Source organism: Castor canadensis, chromosome 17 (genome assembly GCF_047511655.1).
Source record: "Castor canadensis chromosome 17, mCasCan1.hap1v2, whole genome shotgun sequence".
NCBI lineage: Eukaryota > Metazoa > Chordata > Mammalia > Rodentia > Castoridae > Castor > Castor canadensis.
This window is the reverse complement of record NC_133402.1, coordinates 5,730,775-5,748,564: the sequence shown is the minus strand read 5'-3', so window position 1 is coordinate 5,748,564 and position 17,790 is coordinate 5,730,775. Positions and strand designations below refer to the sequence as shown.

General features: G+C 40.4%; 1 protein-coding gene across 16 annotated transcripts in view; it reads right to left on the bottom strand.

Annotated features, from left to right (window-relative positions):
• The window catches only part of Rbfox1 (RNA binding fox-1 homolog 1), a 1,956,039-nt gene that overhangs the window by 554,532 nt on the left and 1,383,717 nt on the right, over positions 1-17,790 (bottom strand). For all 16 annotated transcript variants that reach the window (XM_074060407.1, XM_074060396.1, XM_074060397.1 and 13 more), the window contains one exon: positions 16,614-16,655. In XM_074060407.1, the coding sequence (XP_073916508.1) occupies positions 16,614-16,655 (42 nt within the window). The remainder of the gene's footprint in view (positions 1-16,613; positions 16,656-17,790) is intronic.

Here is a 17,790-nt window from a genome sequence, read left to right as displayed (position 1 = left end):
TAAAAACAATTACAAAATACTCTTCTTCATGAGTTGTATAAAGAGAGGTCATGGGCCAGATGTGGTTTGTGAGGCATAGCTTCCTGACCCTTGCTCCAAGATATGCTCTTTACTCCTAAAGTCTAATCCTTTTGGAGTCTCAGCTGATTGCCCACAACCTCCAATATCTCTGTCCAGGTCTCAGTATCGTGACTAATCCTGTTTGCTGAGGCTCATGGAGCCTGCCCTGATCATAGGTGGCTGAGCTCTCAGCCAAGAAACTAGGGCAGAGAGCTGTCCACATAGCTCTACCCTTTCCAACACCCAGCTCCACAAATTCCAGCCACCTCACGACCCCCAGCTTCTGAGGTTGGCCTCCTTAGCACAATGCAACTTCTGCATTCTGCTTGGGCTTTGCTGCCCAAACCCATGGCTGAAACATCCCCAGGTATAAAGCTGAGACAACGTGGGTTTCATTTCTTATCTATGTTCTCTGAAGATGATGACACTAGGCCACTTGGTACACAATTCCTGAAAACTCCATATATTGTGTCCTTTCTTAGCTAGATCCTCTGATACATTCTGATGTGTAGCTTCAGAGCAGTTCTTTGGGGGTAAAAGGTATCCTCTGGCCAAATTATATGTTGTTATACACACTGCCTTTCTTCCATTATGTTAACAATAAAAATGATATTTGTCAGTGTTTACCAATGTGTATTTAGTTCCTACAATGTTATAGGCTCTGAGGAATAGAGTAATAACCAAGACAAGCATTGCCCCACTCCTAAGGGATTTAAATCTAATGAAAATGGAAGGCAAGAGAAAGACCATGAACAAGCAAACAAGTAGATAAACTAGATAATTACAGATTGTGGGTAAGCATAATGAAAGTGATAAGCACAGTGACAAATGAAGACTAAGAGTAGTGTTAATTAAGCTTTTGAAAGGCCATTCTCACCCTGAAGAGTAACTGGGAGTGTGGGTGATCATAATTTATTCTTCACACCAAAATTTCATTGGGAAGGATGGGAGTGCTATCAGTAATGATATCAGTTATATGCAGGGACTATTCCAGGGTACTCAGGATATACGTTTACCATAAAGGGGAACAAGAGAAAAAGAGGTAATAGTCTGAAATTATGTCAACCTCAGCTATGTGGTATTATGGATTGAAACTCCAAGGGAGGGCTGATGCAAAGATGTAGGAATCATGGACTCCCTCCATTTCTGGCCTCATCAACCAATTTGGGAGCTGTTACAAAGGGACATAGTGCGGGAGGAAAATCAGATTTGTGTGTGTGTGTGTGTGTGTGTGTGTGTGTGTGTGTGTGTGTGTAAGAGAGAGGCAAGAGTGAGGATGTGGGTCCATTAAGTTTAAGATGGTTCTGTGATACTTAAGTTGAGATAAACAATAGCCTTTGGGTGCAAAGACTTAGAACTTGGGTAATATTTCATCTCATTTAAGTGATCTGCCCCAGTCACTGTAGCAAAAAGAGTAATAACATCCTACTCTGACCTCTCATAATACCTCCATTCATGATAACAAATGACATTTTTCTGCCTCACATTATCATTACCTAAATGTGTATTTCACAGCCTCTAGCAGACTACATAGTCTTGACAGAGAAATACTTCTACTTTTTTTTTTAACAAAACAGTGTAGATAGTAGATGGTCAATAACATCTCTCAGAATAACTAAATTGCTCTAAGATGTCAAAGAATCAGTACTTCTCAGGATGGAAGCTTCTGAGTAATGGCAAAGAAAGCCAGCAGTGAAGAACCTGTTATCCATCCAGCAGCTGATGGTTCACACTTATAATACTAGCTACTTGGGAGGCTGATATTGGGAGGATTGCAGTTCAAGCCCAGCCTGGACACACAGTTCATGAGACCCATCACTAAAATAACCAGAACAAAATAGACTGGAGGTGTGGCTCAAGCAATAGAGCACCTGCTTTACCAGCACAAAGCCCTGAGTTGAAAGCCCAGCCTGATCAAAAACAAAACCAAAAGAACAAAACCTAGAACCTGTAATTCCATCTTCTCTAGATGGGACTCACACTTTTCATGTTCTAGAGGAAGATGTGTTCACAGAGGGCTATGCTGTTTATTAGGAGCCATTCTTCTCAATGGCAAACACAGCCAGAGGATGACTTTACCACATGCTGCACTTGGAAACACTGGTCACTCAAGGTTTCCAAATTCCAAGATGACTTCTGCTCACTGGCTTATAACCACCAGCCTCACAACCAATGTCTTGTCAGCTCTGGTTTTCTGCACCCATCACCAATTTGGTATATGGATAGTCAAGTTCCAACTCCCCACTCCCTACTTACTACCCAAGTAGCTGACAAAGGGGTGGCTAAATCGCTTGCTTTTAGTTCCAGAGAAACATAGTAGGAATGACACTCTTGGCTATTTAGAAAATTATATTTCCTCAGGCTATACTCCCCAATTACTTTATGCAAAAGGAGATGATTCTGCATGAGAATACCTAGGAGCAAATAAGCAACACCAGGTTAATCAGGACCACCTAAATGTTAACTCAGCCATCTTGAAAAGAGTTCAATGTTTAATTTAGACATCTATAAAAACATGCCTTTGGTGTAAAGTTGCCAAAACAGATATGCAGTCACGATTAAGGGTGTACCACCATTGAAAATAACAGCACAAAAATTGCCAAAAATTTTGAATCTTCACATTGTTATCAGCAGAATACTCTTGAGTGTGTGTATCAGTGTATACACAAGCTGCACCGTAAGAAGACAAGAGTTCAGAAATCTTGCCTTCATGTTTTCTACCTAGGAGAGCTTCCATATTCTCAGAATTATTTTTAAGAGGGTCTTGCTATATATTCCAGGCTGGCTTTAAACTTGTGATCCTCCTGCCCTCGCTTACTGAGTGTGTACCACCACACCCAGCAACACATTCTTTTTCTTTTCTTTTAATGGCAATACTGTCATTTGAACTCAGGGTCTCACACATACTAGGTAAGGACTCATCACTTGAGCCACACCAGCACTGTATTCTTAAAAACAACCTGTAGGTAAGAAATCATACTGGGGCAAATATAAATGTGTATAGTACAGCAGAAAACATATTATTATTCTTATACATGAGTAGGATGCCATCCATCAAACCCCAGTACCCTGATTACCTTGGCAACCCAATAGAAGAGACCCATTTATATCCCCAACAGTTGGGAAATGAAACACAAGTGAATGATCAAATGCAGTTGCTTTCAGACTTATCCAATAATCTGGGATTTCCCACAAGAATAGCAGTAATGTATTACCCAAGGCAGGAAGAGGGGGGAATAATCACACAAAGAATAGCAAGGTGGTGTTCTTGGTGGAGTTGTTAAGTGATAGTTTCTCTCATTAGAGTAAAAGTACTATTTTAGTTTAGATTCTCCTAGAAGCAGAGCTGGAGTAAAATTCAAGTGCAAATTAGACAGCTGGGAGATGATCCAAGGCAATAGCAGTTGAAGAATGGAAAAATGAGCCATGAATGGGAGGGAGCCAATATTAACAAGAAGTGCCCACTATGGGCAACTGGCACTGAATCCACTTTGGAATTCTGGGAGATGGGGTAGGACACACCTGAGATTTGCCCTGATGACCAAAGGCTAGACTAGGGAATCCATTCTCTAAATCCCTGTGTATCTTGAGTTGAGTGCTTCTTTTGAAGGTATAAATTCCCTGGCACTTCTGGCTGCCTTGTGCCTGGGTGGAATGTGTCCCATCTCCCCAAACACAGGCCCGGTGTTGAGGATCATTGCTGTTTTTAGTAAGTACCTTTGGCATGCAGAAGTGATGAGAACATAAGGACTCTGAAAACATCCACTATGGACGTCTCCAACAGCCTGTAGAATTATTCATTCATGTACTCAGGTATTTTGTTCAATTCTTGAATGGCATGTATAAATTCTTCTTATAAGAATTTTTACATCTTCATTACATTACTTTATGTACCTTGTCAGTTGAATTCAACAGAACATATAGATGAAACAGTGCCAAAGGACCTGTTGCTGTTAAGATGGACATCCAAACAATACTTCATTCATCACTACTGGACTTAAATAGGAAGAACTAATGTTATTTAGGCATTGTGAAAGAAAATGTTCAAAAAGTAGACACAGGTATGTCCTGAATATCCAGGGCCACATTGATGGGGTTCTGAAGACTCTGGCTTCTGACTTTGGAAATTTGGTGTATGAGATATAAGCAGTAGCATCTGAACACAAATATAATGCCTGTAATGTGTGAGCATACACATCACCACTTAGTAGGCATGGCATGTGACTGGTGTGGCAGGATTTTGGACCCAATGGTCACTAACCATTGTTGTTATACCTACATATGTTATGTTACATGGCAAATGGGATCTTGTAGATAGAATTATGATTATACAATTTAAAATAGGTTGCTGATCCTAGATTATCTGTGCAGACTCAATGCAATCACATGCACCTTTCAAAGAAGAAGAGGAGTCACTCAGAGAGCTGTGACCAAGGAAGAGGCAGGGACGATTCAATCCATGAGAGTGACTCATTGAATCCATCATGATGGACTTTGCAAATGGAGGAAGAAATCCTGAGTAAAGGGTCATGGTAGTCTCCAGAAGCTGGGGATGACCTTCAACTCACAGCCAGCAAGGAAAGAGACCTCAACTCCCCAACTGTAGGGAACTGGGTTCTGCCAGCAACCAGAATCAGCAAGGAGATAGATTCTTCTCTTAGAAGCTCCAGAGGAAACACAGCCCTGCCAACACCTTCACTTTGGTTTACATGTTGTATTGGACTCTGATCCAAAGAACTGAGAGATAACACATTTGGGTTCTAGGACAGCGATAAAAAAACTAATAGAAATTGGATTCAATATGAACAATAGCTCTGAGCTCATCATTTTGGCTCCTAGAAACTCCAGCTTACACATTCAAGATCACTTTTGCTTTGTCAAGGAGCATGTGACAGTTAGCAGAGCCTCTAACAGACATAGAAGGTACACAGCTGACACATGAGTCCCACCTTGGCCATACCTTGTATGGCCATACCTAGTATGACCAAGGTATGCTCTGTGTGTCTTACCTTAACATACTATCATTGACTTATAATAGATGCTCTGTATGCTTGGTCTAGAGGCAGGAAGAGGCATTTATATGTCTCTTTGAGTGGTAAATCCTACAGTTTTCATATACAAATCACTATGTAATTTATCTTTTAAAAGAAAATCAATTGTCTTGGTTTAACATCAGTAAAGAGCTGGAAATAAAATTTATCCATAACGTGCTAATTCAGAAGAAAGGCATGAAGTCCATTTTCCCTCTTGTTGAGACAAATCTTTGCATTTCACTTCCTTTTCTTCATAGAAAGCTCTAGCATAAAAAGAAAAAATATTTCAACCATGCATTCACTCATTGACAGCAGTCCTGACTGTGGAAGGACCTTAAACTAGAATATGTAGATTCCCTGATTGTAGCAACTATTCTTGAAAAATCTCTATGCTTTTAACAAAGAAAAAAAATGGCCCTCTTTATTAAGTGAGAATCATGGAAGGTACTATCAAAGAGATTAACTGGGAGCTCCTAAAACTACATAAAATATGCAGCTTATTTGCGTAGCTGCTTAAATATCTAATTAATCAGGTGATACCTTTTCTGACTGTCGTAGTTGAAATGTGTAAAGACTTGGCCTTGGTTCTAGATTTAACCCGCTACAAAAAGATGTAGTCCCCATATCCTCCTCTCAGCTCAATCTCACAGTGGGAATGAACATTTTTGCTCCTTTCCCTGATGTGGGTGCATACTGACCTTGAGCTTAGACCATCCAGGTGGATAGTGGGCAGTTTTATGTTGTTGAAAACTAGTTTTGAAATGAGAAAATAGGCCTGGGTTCAAGTCACAGTTCTCCTTGTCCAGGTATGATTCTTGTACCTAATACTTAACTCTATTCCTTTATAAATACAAATTAAAGAGAACTTTCTTAAGAATTAATAAGACACACAGAACATTAAATGTACCTAATGGCTATAGGTTTTAAGGTTCTCACGTAAATGCTACTAAGCCCTCAGAAGTATTTTAGGTGTTTTTTCCCCTGGAGATAATTGGGCCACTCTAACTGGTCAGCAATATTTATTTATAATTCCCTGGGTGTGCATCTTTCCATATGCTACTTGTGTGAGAACACACAAGGGTCATGGTCTTGCACATATAAACAAATACTGCCTGATCTGATGGAATACACTCATTGAAGCAGAGACCAGAATGGTGGTTACTAGGGATGTAGTGAGGGGATTGGAGAGATGTTGGTCAAAGAACAGAAAATTTCAGTTAGATAGGAAGACTAGATTCAACAGATCTGTTACAAAACATGATTGTAGTTAATAAAAAGGTATTGCATTTCTCAAGGCTGTGTGGTGGTGCATGGCTGTAATCTCAGCAACTGAGGCAGCAGATACAGGATGAGCACGAGTTTGAGGCTAGCTCAGGTAAAGTGAGGGAGACCCTGACTCAAAACAAAACTCAAATGGGCTGCAGGGGTGTCTCAAATGGTAGAGCACTTGTCTAACAACTGTGAAGTCCTGGGTTCACTTCTCAGTGTTGAAAAAAAAAATCATTGGTGCCAATACACATCAGAAACAATTATAAAGTTTTATGGGTTTTTTTGTTTTGTTTTGTTTATTTGGTTGTGTGGTTTATTTGTTTTTATTTTTCTTTTTAGTAGCAATGTCTTAGACCCTCATAAGACCAAAACCTGTGTTTGCTAGGGCAGCCATAACAAAGTACCACAGGCTGGGTGGCTGGAATGAAAGAAATGTATTTTCCCCACTTCTGCAGGTCAGAGGCTGAGATGGAGATGTCAGAAGTGTTGGTGTCTCCTGAGACCTCCCTCCTTGGTTATAGATGCCATCTTCTCCCTGAGTCCTCCATGGTCATCCCTCTGTGTGTGTGTCTATGTCCTGATCTCCTCCCCTTAGAAGGACACTGATCACATTTGAGTAAGTCTCAGCCATATGTCCTGATATTTTCTTAATACCCCTGTAAAGACTCTGTCTCCAGACATAAAAACTTTCTGTGGTCCCGGGAGTTATGACATAAACATAGAACTATCAAGAAGATGCAGTTCAGCCCATACAGCTGAAAATCCAATCTCTCCGAGGGTGATGCTAAGACAAAAAAATGTTTTGCTAGATAAGATTTAAAGTCAGTATTTTCATTATCCAACATGCCACCTAGGAAATGGGTAAGGCCAGGCATGGTGACTCATGCCTATATCTTAACTACTTAGGAGGCAGAGATCAGGAAGATAATGGTTCAAGGCCAGCCTGGGCCAAAAGTTCACAAGACCCAATCTCAACCAATGGCTGGGCATGGCGGAACACACCTGTCTCTCCAGCTTCATGGGGGAAATACAAATAGAAGAGTGGTGGTCTAGGCTGGCCCTGGCATAGAGTGAGACCCTATCACAAAAATAACCAGTGCAAGGCTGGCGGAGTGGCTCAAGTGGTAGAGAATCTGTGTAGCAAGCCTGAGACCCTGAGTTCAAACTGCAGTACCCCCCCCTCAAAATAATCAACCCAAAAAAGGTTGATGGAGTCTCTCATATGCTAGAACACCTGTCCTGTATGTACAAGGTCCTGAGTTCAACACCCAGTTCTGGATAATAAAAATTCATATGTCTTGAAGTTCAATTTCAGATATTTAGTGCAATAAATTTGAGCAGAGCTGGGGAAATTCTGCATTTATGAACTTTCTAGGAGGTCTTTGAAGAGTATTATAAGAAGGGTTAACTTCTCAGTGTGTAGTGTGATGATCTCTGATTGTCCCTCTGTTATCTGCAACGATCTGGCAGATCCCCGGTGACTAACAGAAACATATGACTTCTGCAGAGAAGGGCAGAGCTCAGAAGACCCTGGAACTCTGTCCTCGCTCCTCAGCCTTCCTGACTGATGAGGACCCACTCATGGAAGTAGACAAATGTAGACAAATCACCTTGCCCCAGGGTGGCATAAACCAAGAGCTCCTTCCCCTGGTTTGCCAACACCAGAAGGCAGTGTGATGCCCATAGGCACCCAGGAAGCATTACAGGATGTGATGAAGAGCAGGCTCTTGGCAAACCTTTCACCGCATTTGGCTCTGCAAGTCTCTAAGTTTACATATTTCCCCAGTGTATCCATAGGGATTCTTTGATCACAGGAAAAAAAGGAACTTCAGCAGAAAAAGAAATCACTCAAAGGATATGTGATAGCTCAAGGGATGGACGGATGGATAATCAGGCTTAAATATATAAAAAGAGGAATTTGGGTGGATCTGGGGTCTAGCCCTGGGAACTCTTTCTTCATTCAATCTTACCAGGATATTACCATGAAAATGAACAAACTCCAGCTCTTCAATCACACTTTTTCTTTCCTATCTTGCATGAAAACACTCAACATCCAAAGTCCCAGCAGAGAATCCAATTGGTCAGCCTTGGTCATATTACATCCTTTGGCTAGCAATGAGTTGCCTTGATTTATCACCCCTCCAAGACCACACATATGAGGGAGAAGAATTCACCCTCATAGGACAATGGAGTACTACCTATGTCAGGGTAGAAAAGCTTGTTGGCGGTTGACAGATCAGCCTGTGTTAGCCATACCTATTATTCACTGTATGTATTTATGGCTTAAATACAATTTATTTGAGGTGATAAAGACTTTACTGCATTGATGCTATTGTTTTTAGGACCACAGTAAGGGCTCTTGCATCATCAGGAGGAAGGTGCCTCCCCTTCACTCAGTCCTCCTCCCCCCACCAAGTAGCTCGTTATTTGCTTCCTTCCCCATTCCCTTTACCCACAAAGTACTGTTTTCCACAGGACAGTTTTTCATATCCCAAAGGAACATAGCAGGAAGACAAATCCTTGCTGCCACATCAGTCACAGAAATGAAGAGCAGTGATGACAAATTGAAATGTCAGCATTATTAGCAGTTTTTCTGGAAGCTCTTTGATAGGGATTTAATGATAAAACAAGAAATGGAAGAGATTTGCCCTGGAAAGGGGTCTAATGACCATGGACTATGGGCTAAAATGAACACAAGGGAAAGGGAAAATGAGTATCAGCCAAAGTGTCCTACAAAAGATTATTTTGAAGTGTTACCCAAAGAAAGAGTTGAAATGCCTGGGTAGATCCAGTGGACAGATTAATTAACATGTGTGTGAGTTACAGGATTTACCATCAAAGATGAAGGAAGGTGGCTACCTGTACATTTCCTCATTTATTCACTTACTCGGGAAGTTGTGCAAATTAAAATCTGTAACTATTGCAAGAGTTCTTGATCTACTCTTCTGTACTCTTTCCTCATTTATTCACTTACTCGGGAAGTTGTGTAAATTAAAATCTGTAACTATTGCAAGAGTTCTTGATCTACTGTTCTGTACTCTTCAATTAACATTCTAGGAAAAACTGGGAAGTACCTAAGATGTGCCAGGAAGTGTGTGAAGTGCAATGCTGTATGAAGACAGCATTCTTTTTAACACTTTTTAATGCATTTCTGAATGTCTGATTTTAGTATAGAAACTGCCTTTGGAGATTATCTGGTGAACTGAGTTTGTGCAGTTTCTCCAAGTAGAGAGTTAATTATTTTGGGACAGACCCCCTTTTCTTGGAGAAGATCACAAAGTTGGGGTCACTAGATAGGATTAATGCAAGCCAACACCTGCCTGAGTTTACTCTTTGCAAGTCTTCACCCACCCTGGATTTTTGCCTCCTACTGAGCTAATCTATAAAGTTGATTGCTTGGATGCTAATGGAGAAGAGGGAGAGAAGACTCTGTAGAAGGACTCATCTAAAGAAGGAAGTAACTTACTCCAGAGGCACCTGCACACCCATGTTTATTGCAGCACTATTCACAATAGCCAAGTTATGGAAACAGCCAAGATGCCTCACCACCAACGAATGGATTAAGAAAATGTGGTATCTATACACAATGGAATTTTATGCAGCCATGAAGAAGAATGAAATGTTATCATTCACTGGTAAATGGATGGAATTGGAGAACATCATTCTAAGTGAGGTTAGCCTGGCCCAAAAGACCAAAAATTGTATATTCTCCCTCATATGTGGACATTAGATCAAGGGCAAACACAACAATGGGATTGGACTTTGAGCACATGATAAAATCGAGAGCACACAAGGGAGGGGTGAGGATAGGTAAGACACCTAAAAAATTAGCTAGCAATTGTTGCCCTTAACGCAGAGAAACTAAAGCAGATACCTTAAAAGCAACTGAGGCCAATAGGAAAAGGAGACCAGGAACTAGAGAAAAGGTGAGATCAAAAAGAATTAACCTAGAAGGTAACACCCACGCACAGGAAATTAATGTGAGTCAATGCCCTGTACAGCTATCCTTATCTCAACCAGCAAACCCCTTGTTCCTTCTTATTATGGCTTATACTCTCTCTACAACAAAATTAGAAATAAGGGCAAAATAGTTTCTGCTAGGTATTGAGGGGGTGGGGGGGAGAGGGAGGGGGCGGAGTGGGTGGTAAGGAAGGGGGTGGGGGCTGGGGGGAGAAATGACCCAAGCCTTGTATGCACATATGAATAATAAAAGAAAAAAAAAAAAAGAAGGAAGTAACTTGACTTTTCTTAAAACCTGAGGCTTCTGTGGCAATTAACACTTTGCAGAGCACCAGCAGCAGGATGTATTTGAGGAAAGTGTCACTCACCTTCCTTGGGGAGTCCAGGAAGTTACTTCTTGGAGATCCACAATAAAGGGGAAAAATTTGTCCTTCCATTGTAAACCGATGGGGTTAAGAGTGATTAGGGCTGGAACACCAAAATAAATCCTATTTTAAGTTGTGTTTCAAGCCCTTGTCTAATTTGTGTTAAAAGTTGTCATATTTGGGAATAGGAGAAGATAGGTAATTGCAAGCCTTTTAAAGGAAGGAATCACTGTTCAAATGATACAGAAATATCTTTAACCTTTTGTTTTAAATATGTGTGTGTGTGTGTGTGTGTGTGCGTGTGTGTATGTGTGTTTTCATGTGTTTATAGATTACCTGTTTGCCTGGAACTGTGAGATTTCATAAGATATGGAACATTTGGGGCTAAATCCAGCAAGGTCTGAGGGTGACTACATGCAAACTGGTCACCCTATGTGTTTTTCAAAAAGCTATTAAAACTTGGGTGTAATCTGAAAATCACATACCTCAAATCAACACGTGCTTATTGAAATAATCTTTCAAAAATGTCATTCAATTATATTAATTATTCATTGATAAAGTAAACTATATTAATCTACAGTGATTTATCAATCTTTGATGTGAGTATAAGACTTTTCCTTTGTTTGGATTCTTTGCAGATGGAAATCTCTCATTGCCCTTCCCATATAAACCCTACTAATATTGCAGTATCCAGTAGGGGTCAGCCAACTATGACCCACTACTTGTTCTTGTAAATAAAGTTTTATTGGAACACAACCACCATCACTCATTTTGTCTAGGGTTGCTTTTGTAGACAATGGCAGTGTTGAGTGACTGTAATGGGGACCTTATGTCTGTGGTCTGTGACAACTAGCAAACTCACAACCTGGCCCTTTTTAGAAATATTTTGCCAACGCTTGCCCCACCCCACAACATCAGATAGTGCATCACTTCTGGTTTTGCTTAAAGTAAAAGGAAAAACATGAAGACTCAACCCAGAGATTCCATTGCAGAATCCCTCCAGATTTCTGAGGATTCTACTTCCTCTAATATTTTATGGTCCTCTTGCCCATTGCTAATTGAACTAATTTTCGAGGCTTGCTTTCACAGAGTGTTTCCGAAGCATTTAACTTCATTTTCATAGAAACAGCTCTTTTTCTTACTGCTCTCATTTTTCATCAGTTTACATAATATTCCACTAAATAATGTAATTACAATAACAAGTGCAGCTGGCAGAAGCAGGTCTGGGAACAAACACAACTCTTGGCAAGCAGACACCACAGCGGGTGAAGAGAAAGGTAAACTTGTCCATGACAGCCATACCATAGGATGCTGTGGCGATCTGCCAGTATGTTTTATAAAGGAAATGGACAATGCATGCTAATCTGGTAAATTTGATTAACTGGAGGTCAATGAGGTGAGCTTCCTCCATTCATGCCTTTTCACATAGCATGAAATGCTATGATGTTTTTCAGTTTCACCTGGACATTTTTTTTCCATGATTATTTGACAAATGCATATCTTTTCTGCTAGCCTGCAAATTACAGGAGCACGAGAACTGTATAGATTTTATTATATCGCTGTAACTCCACATGCACAGCAACTGGCATATGGTTCATGCTAAAACAAAACAAAACAAAACAAAAAGCCTTTCTTAAATAAACAACTGAATGGAAGAAGGCATTCTTACAATGAGCCATCCTGAAATTATAGCCAAGAAAATAAATCATTGAGATCTCAGGAAAGAGTTAAGGGGGATGATGGTGGTGGCTATATTTCTTTCATTTTCATCCTAAGAACCACTGAGGAATGCTTAGACTTTGAAGGTTGGGATGCGAGGTTGAGAGGCAGGGAGAGTATCCCTCTGATTCTGCTCCCATCAGCTCAAAAGATTCCCTATCTGATGCCCGGATGAAGGCAGTGGAACTAAGCCAAGATGATCATTAGCAATTTGCATTCTGCAATCCACACCACTCCTGTGTCTTGGAGAAATGAGAAACTTGCTTCTAACTGGCGAATAAAATATTGATAACAGAGATCTGTAATACCACATCTTTTTCAAGGTTGGCACCATGATTTCCATGTTTCTAAAACTTTAGTCATTTGCATTTGGGTATCACCATTTTTGTCACAACTGCAGGCAATCTATAACATTATGTAGTTAATACTTATCTTTAAAGCAACTCATTTTTTAACCTAAGCAAATTTATTTGCCAAGAGAACTTGGCATTGACACTGCAAATGGAAAACCAATCAGTATTTATAAATAAAAGTTAATGGAAAAAAAGGAAACCTATTGAAATCTAACAGATATTAAAAAAAAAAACAAAAACAACAAACAACCTCTCCTATGCCAGAGATTGGTCTAGAACTCTCATCTGCAGTAATTATTTTAAACTTTGTTTGCATACATGCAAATGCATGGACTCACGCAGATGGACACACATACACACCCTTTGTAAACTAAGTAAAATTACCTCCAAAGGAGGATTTTGAGGTGCAGAGAACTTAAGTGACATGCACAAAGCTACAAAATACTAAATTGCAAAGTTTAGATTTTATCTCAGTGGGCCTAGGTCCAGGCCCCTAATTCTGAACTGCTGCATTTTGCAAACAATGTGTTCAAAGTCTGCATAGATGCTGTAGCTGCTCCAGGCTCTAAGCCTGAGGCACTCTCCTTTTTCAGTTAAAAAGAAAGCTTAGAAAGTGTTAGAGACTTGTTAAATCTACTTTAGTTTAAACTGAGACTTTCTCATTGACATAAAAAGGATTGGGAGAGGATTGAAAAGGCAATAACTTTCTCTCTAAGCGATTCGCCCTTTCTGAAAGACTCGGTGTTGAGCCCCTGAAGTCTGTGAGTACCACATGGGGGTAAGGGTTTGACACAAGGAGAAACACTGCTAGTGTTGAGTGTAGCACACGTATTTCCCAGCATCCTTTGCCCAGCTCTGATCTCCATGTACACAAAGCACAGCCTTTGGAGGTACATACTTAGCTCCCAGTGGCTCCTTTTCTCTAATAATTCAGTCTTTCCTCAACAGATGGCTCTAGGCAACTAGATTTATTTATGCCACTTCCCTGGACAGAACCAATTGGACTAGAGGGAATAATTGATAAAGACTGAGCCAATCAAGACTTTCTTTCCAGGAATATGAAATCAGCACGAATGGGTAGTCAGTCCTGATAAGAAATAATGAGCATAAAATCAGAAAATTCCATTACAGGGCTTGCTCAATCCAGGAAGCCAAGGAAAAGGGATGGATTTCACAAGTGCCATTCTAATCCCCGAATTCTGCCCACATCACAGAATGTACTAGCGAGGAGTCTAAGCGTCATGCCATGTCCATAAATCCAATCATACTATGCAGCAAATCTGGAAACCCATTTTGATTGCTGCATTTAAAATATATTTTAAGTGTTTTTAGCAGACAGATACCCTTGAATGATGTTAAAAAGTACATAGACACCCATTGTACTTCTACCATCTCTCCTAAGAAAAAACTTAGATTAAGGAAAAGGAACTTATTGAGATAACTAGATATTAGCATTTCCATTTCAAATTTCTTTCAGAAACTCTAAAATTTCAGGGCCCCCACCAATAAAAATTTAGTGTAATAAAGAAGGTTTGGGGGGTTTTTTCGAGGTGGTAGAAAAGTGAGCACACACAGACAGAAGGGGGAAAAAAGGGAGAGAGGAAGAGAAAAAGATAGGGAGGCAGAGAGCAAAAAAGGAGGAGAGAGCAGAATATTTTCACAGACAAGACAGAGATGTCAAAAATGAGACTCCTCACAGTGCATTATATATAACATGGGGTCTCCCCAGGGGAATGAGATGAGTGTGTGAAATGAGAAAACTTCATTGCATTCCCTGTGGTACCATTCAGATTCTGAACCACAGTAATGTGTGTTCTATCAATTCAAATGTGTTATCTATTGATTCAAAACATAAATTAGTTTAAAATGCAAATACAGCATCTACAACAGCAGCCACAGACCAAGCACTGGTTCATTATGTCAGCGATAGCCTTGGAGGTAGCTGGGTGCTGCTGGAGTGACACTTTGGGCCAAACTAAATAATCTGTAATGCCAACCCACTGCTCGAATTTATTTAACAGAGAGGAGAGGTGATGGGACTCTCCATTTGTTTCTTTGTTTTTGATGTTTGAACTCGGGTTCCTCATGTATGCAGGACAGGTGCTCTACCACTTGAACCATGCCCCCCCCCCAACCCTTTTATGCTTTAGTAGTGTTTCATACAGTGTCTAGTGCTTTTGCCCAGAGCTTGCCTCGGACTGTGAGCCTCCTATCTATACCTCCCCAGTGGCTGAGATTACAGATGTGCACCACCATGCCTGACCCATGAGCTGCATTCTTGCATCCAAACCACATCCTAAGGATGACACCCTCATGAATGACGGATAAGCAACCCTTCAAACTGCAAACAAGCCCTCTATCACTTTCTGCATACTTGATTTGTCAGGTGAGTCTCATTTGCAATAGACATTTTGATATAATCTTAATTCTGAGGAATTTGTCAGGTTCACCTGGAGAATGAAGTTTCGTGCATTGCTCTTTTTCCTAGTGCTGACCTAATTCTGGCCACTGTCCCCATCCAAACATCAAGAAGAGTCTGAAGTTGCAATACATTATTTACTAGGATGAACCAGTAACAGACTGCAGAAAGAAAGCAGTAAGAGAGCTCAGAAAACCTTAAAACATCCTAAATACTATTTCTTGAAGGAATTGACAACTAATGTCTGGCAGGTGGTGGGTGGAGGTGGAAGGTTAATATCCAGGCCATGCCCGGTTTCCCCATAAACAGATACGCAAAAAAGGAAAAGAAACCGCAGATCAACCTTCCAGTTCATACAGCTGGATTCTGTTGTTTGTTTTACTTAAGGACATTAAAATCCTGATCCCAATAGCCATTATGAAGTAGAAATAATCACCATCTTGAGACTACAGCTCAGCAAATGCTCTGAAAAGTTACAAGGCAATGCATTGTTATTCTTACTCAACACCTTGGAACACCATGATCACCAACGCCAAAATCACGGCTATGCTTTTTTTAAAAGCACCAGATTTGTCAAGCTTTCCTATCAATGTGAAAGCATGACTAATGTTGTATTGTCCAGTAAAAATTGCAAATTACCATCAGTGATATGAAAGATAGGTCATCCATGACATCAAACTCTACAACCCAAAACATGAGTACATTTAGAAAGAAAATGACTGGAGGTGCACAGTGGCAAGGAATTCTGTTATTCCTCCCAATGTCATACTCGTGACAAGAACATCGAACTGAGACACAACAAAAGCAGAACAATGTCACCAAGTCCCATATTTACAAGCAAACCATTATCTCCCCATCTAGGCGACACCTTTTATATTCAATATACTTGGGTACTGAGTTTCATTTTTTACATAAGGAAATAGAATACAAGGTTTACGATTCTGGCTGTCTCTTCCACATTCACAAATGACACTAAAATCAAAAGGTCTATGAATGACTCAAATTCTCTTAAAAATGCCCTTGACATATTAGTCACTCACTCCCCCCAGTCCACAGAAAAAGTGCATTTCAGCCACTCAGCAAACAGCATGGCATTCATGTTAAGAAGCAGAAAGGTATTCTTTTGACCTTTGTTATTACTTAGACCTCACGTTGAACATAAAAAGAGTACAATGTCAAACAAATTCCAGAAGAGAAGTATTTATTGCAGAATCTAAATCAAAAAATCCATATCTACTATAATGGCACTTCAAAAGAAGATATACTGTATTTACCAGCTCAATCAATACTAAATTAGCTGGGATAAATATTTTCAACTCTGCAGTCTAAGATGAAGGCTGTTATTTAGAACCTGTGTCTTGGGAGAGACAAGGAAATTTCTGCTTATCACACAGAAATGAGAATGAGGAAACATTTTACAATCAGAAGCACCTACCCTTAGCTGCTCTCTTTCACAATTCATCTGTTGCCTTGAAACCTATAAAGAAAGAGGAGGGGACATCAGAAGGTTTGTTGCATGAAAAGCAGCATGAAAGACAAAAGAAAAAGGTGCTTCAGAGAAGACTTTGAATTAATTCCTTATGCAATTAGCTTTTCTCCAGGTCCACACAGCCTGTTTGACTTGGAGTCTCAATACTGCGATTCAGAAACACAGGGAGGGTTAGCAAAAGCTTGAAGGGAAGGGGACAAGGGGAGAGGGGCAGCAGAGAGTGAAGAGATTAAATCTATGCAAGATGAGTGTGCCTCTCTTGGTGTGGAAGCTGCTTGTGCCTTGTCCAGCTGATGTACAGAGTCCTCTCCGGCCATGTTGAGTTGGACAGGATTAGTAACTGAACAGAACACAAAGTCTTCCCCAATGTTACTGGTTGGGCATGACGCCTGCAAGCCTTGGTGAATGGGATCCAATTTATGGTCCAGTTCACATAAGCTGTTAGAAGATCACACTACAGGATTGTGTTGAGAAGGACACTGTGGCCAAGGCTTGTATCAGAGAAAGAAACCCTCGGCAGTTTATTAGATCTGCCATCATGTCTCAAAGAGACATTAGCAATGCATGTATTATGCATTGAATTATCCTTGGCCTGCCAACTTGTTCTACATTTTTTTCTTTTCCTTTTTTTTTTTTCCTTGCAGTATTGGGGTTTGAACTCAGGGCCTCACACTAGCTAGGCAGACACTCTACAACTTGAGCTACACCTCTAGCCCCTTTTTTGCTTTAGGTATTTTTCAAATAGGTTCTCATGTTTATGCCTGGGCTGGCCTGGACTGTGATCCTCTTAGTCATTCTTCCCACCTAGCTGGGATGACAGGTGTGCACCACCACACACCATTGGTTGAGATAAGGTCTCACAAACACTTTTCCCAGTTGGCCTCGAACCACCATCTTCCTAATCTCTACCTCCTAAGTAACTGAGATTAAAGGCATGAACCCCCATGCTCAGCTCCTGACTTGTTTTTTTGCTGACATCCAAGGACACTTCATTAGAGTGAGCATATAATTTATTATAGACAGGGAGAAAAATACGTGAGTTAAGAAGAATGAGAGGGGACATGAAGTGATTGCTATGCCAAGGCCATGGATAGAAGTGAGGTGTGCAAAGCAAGCTCAACAT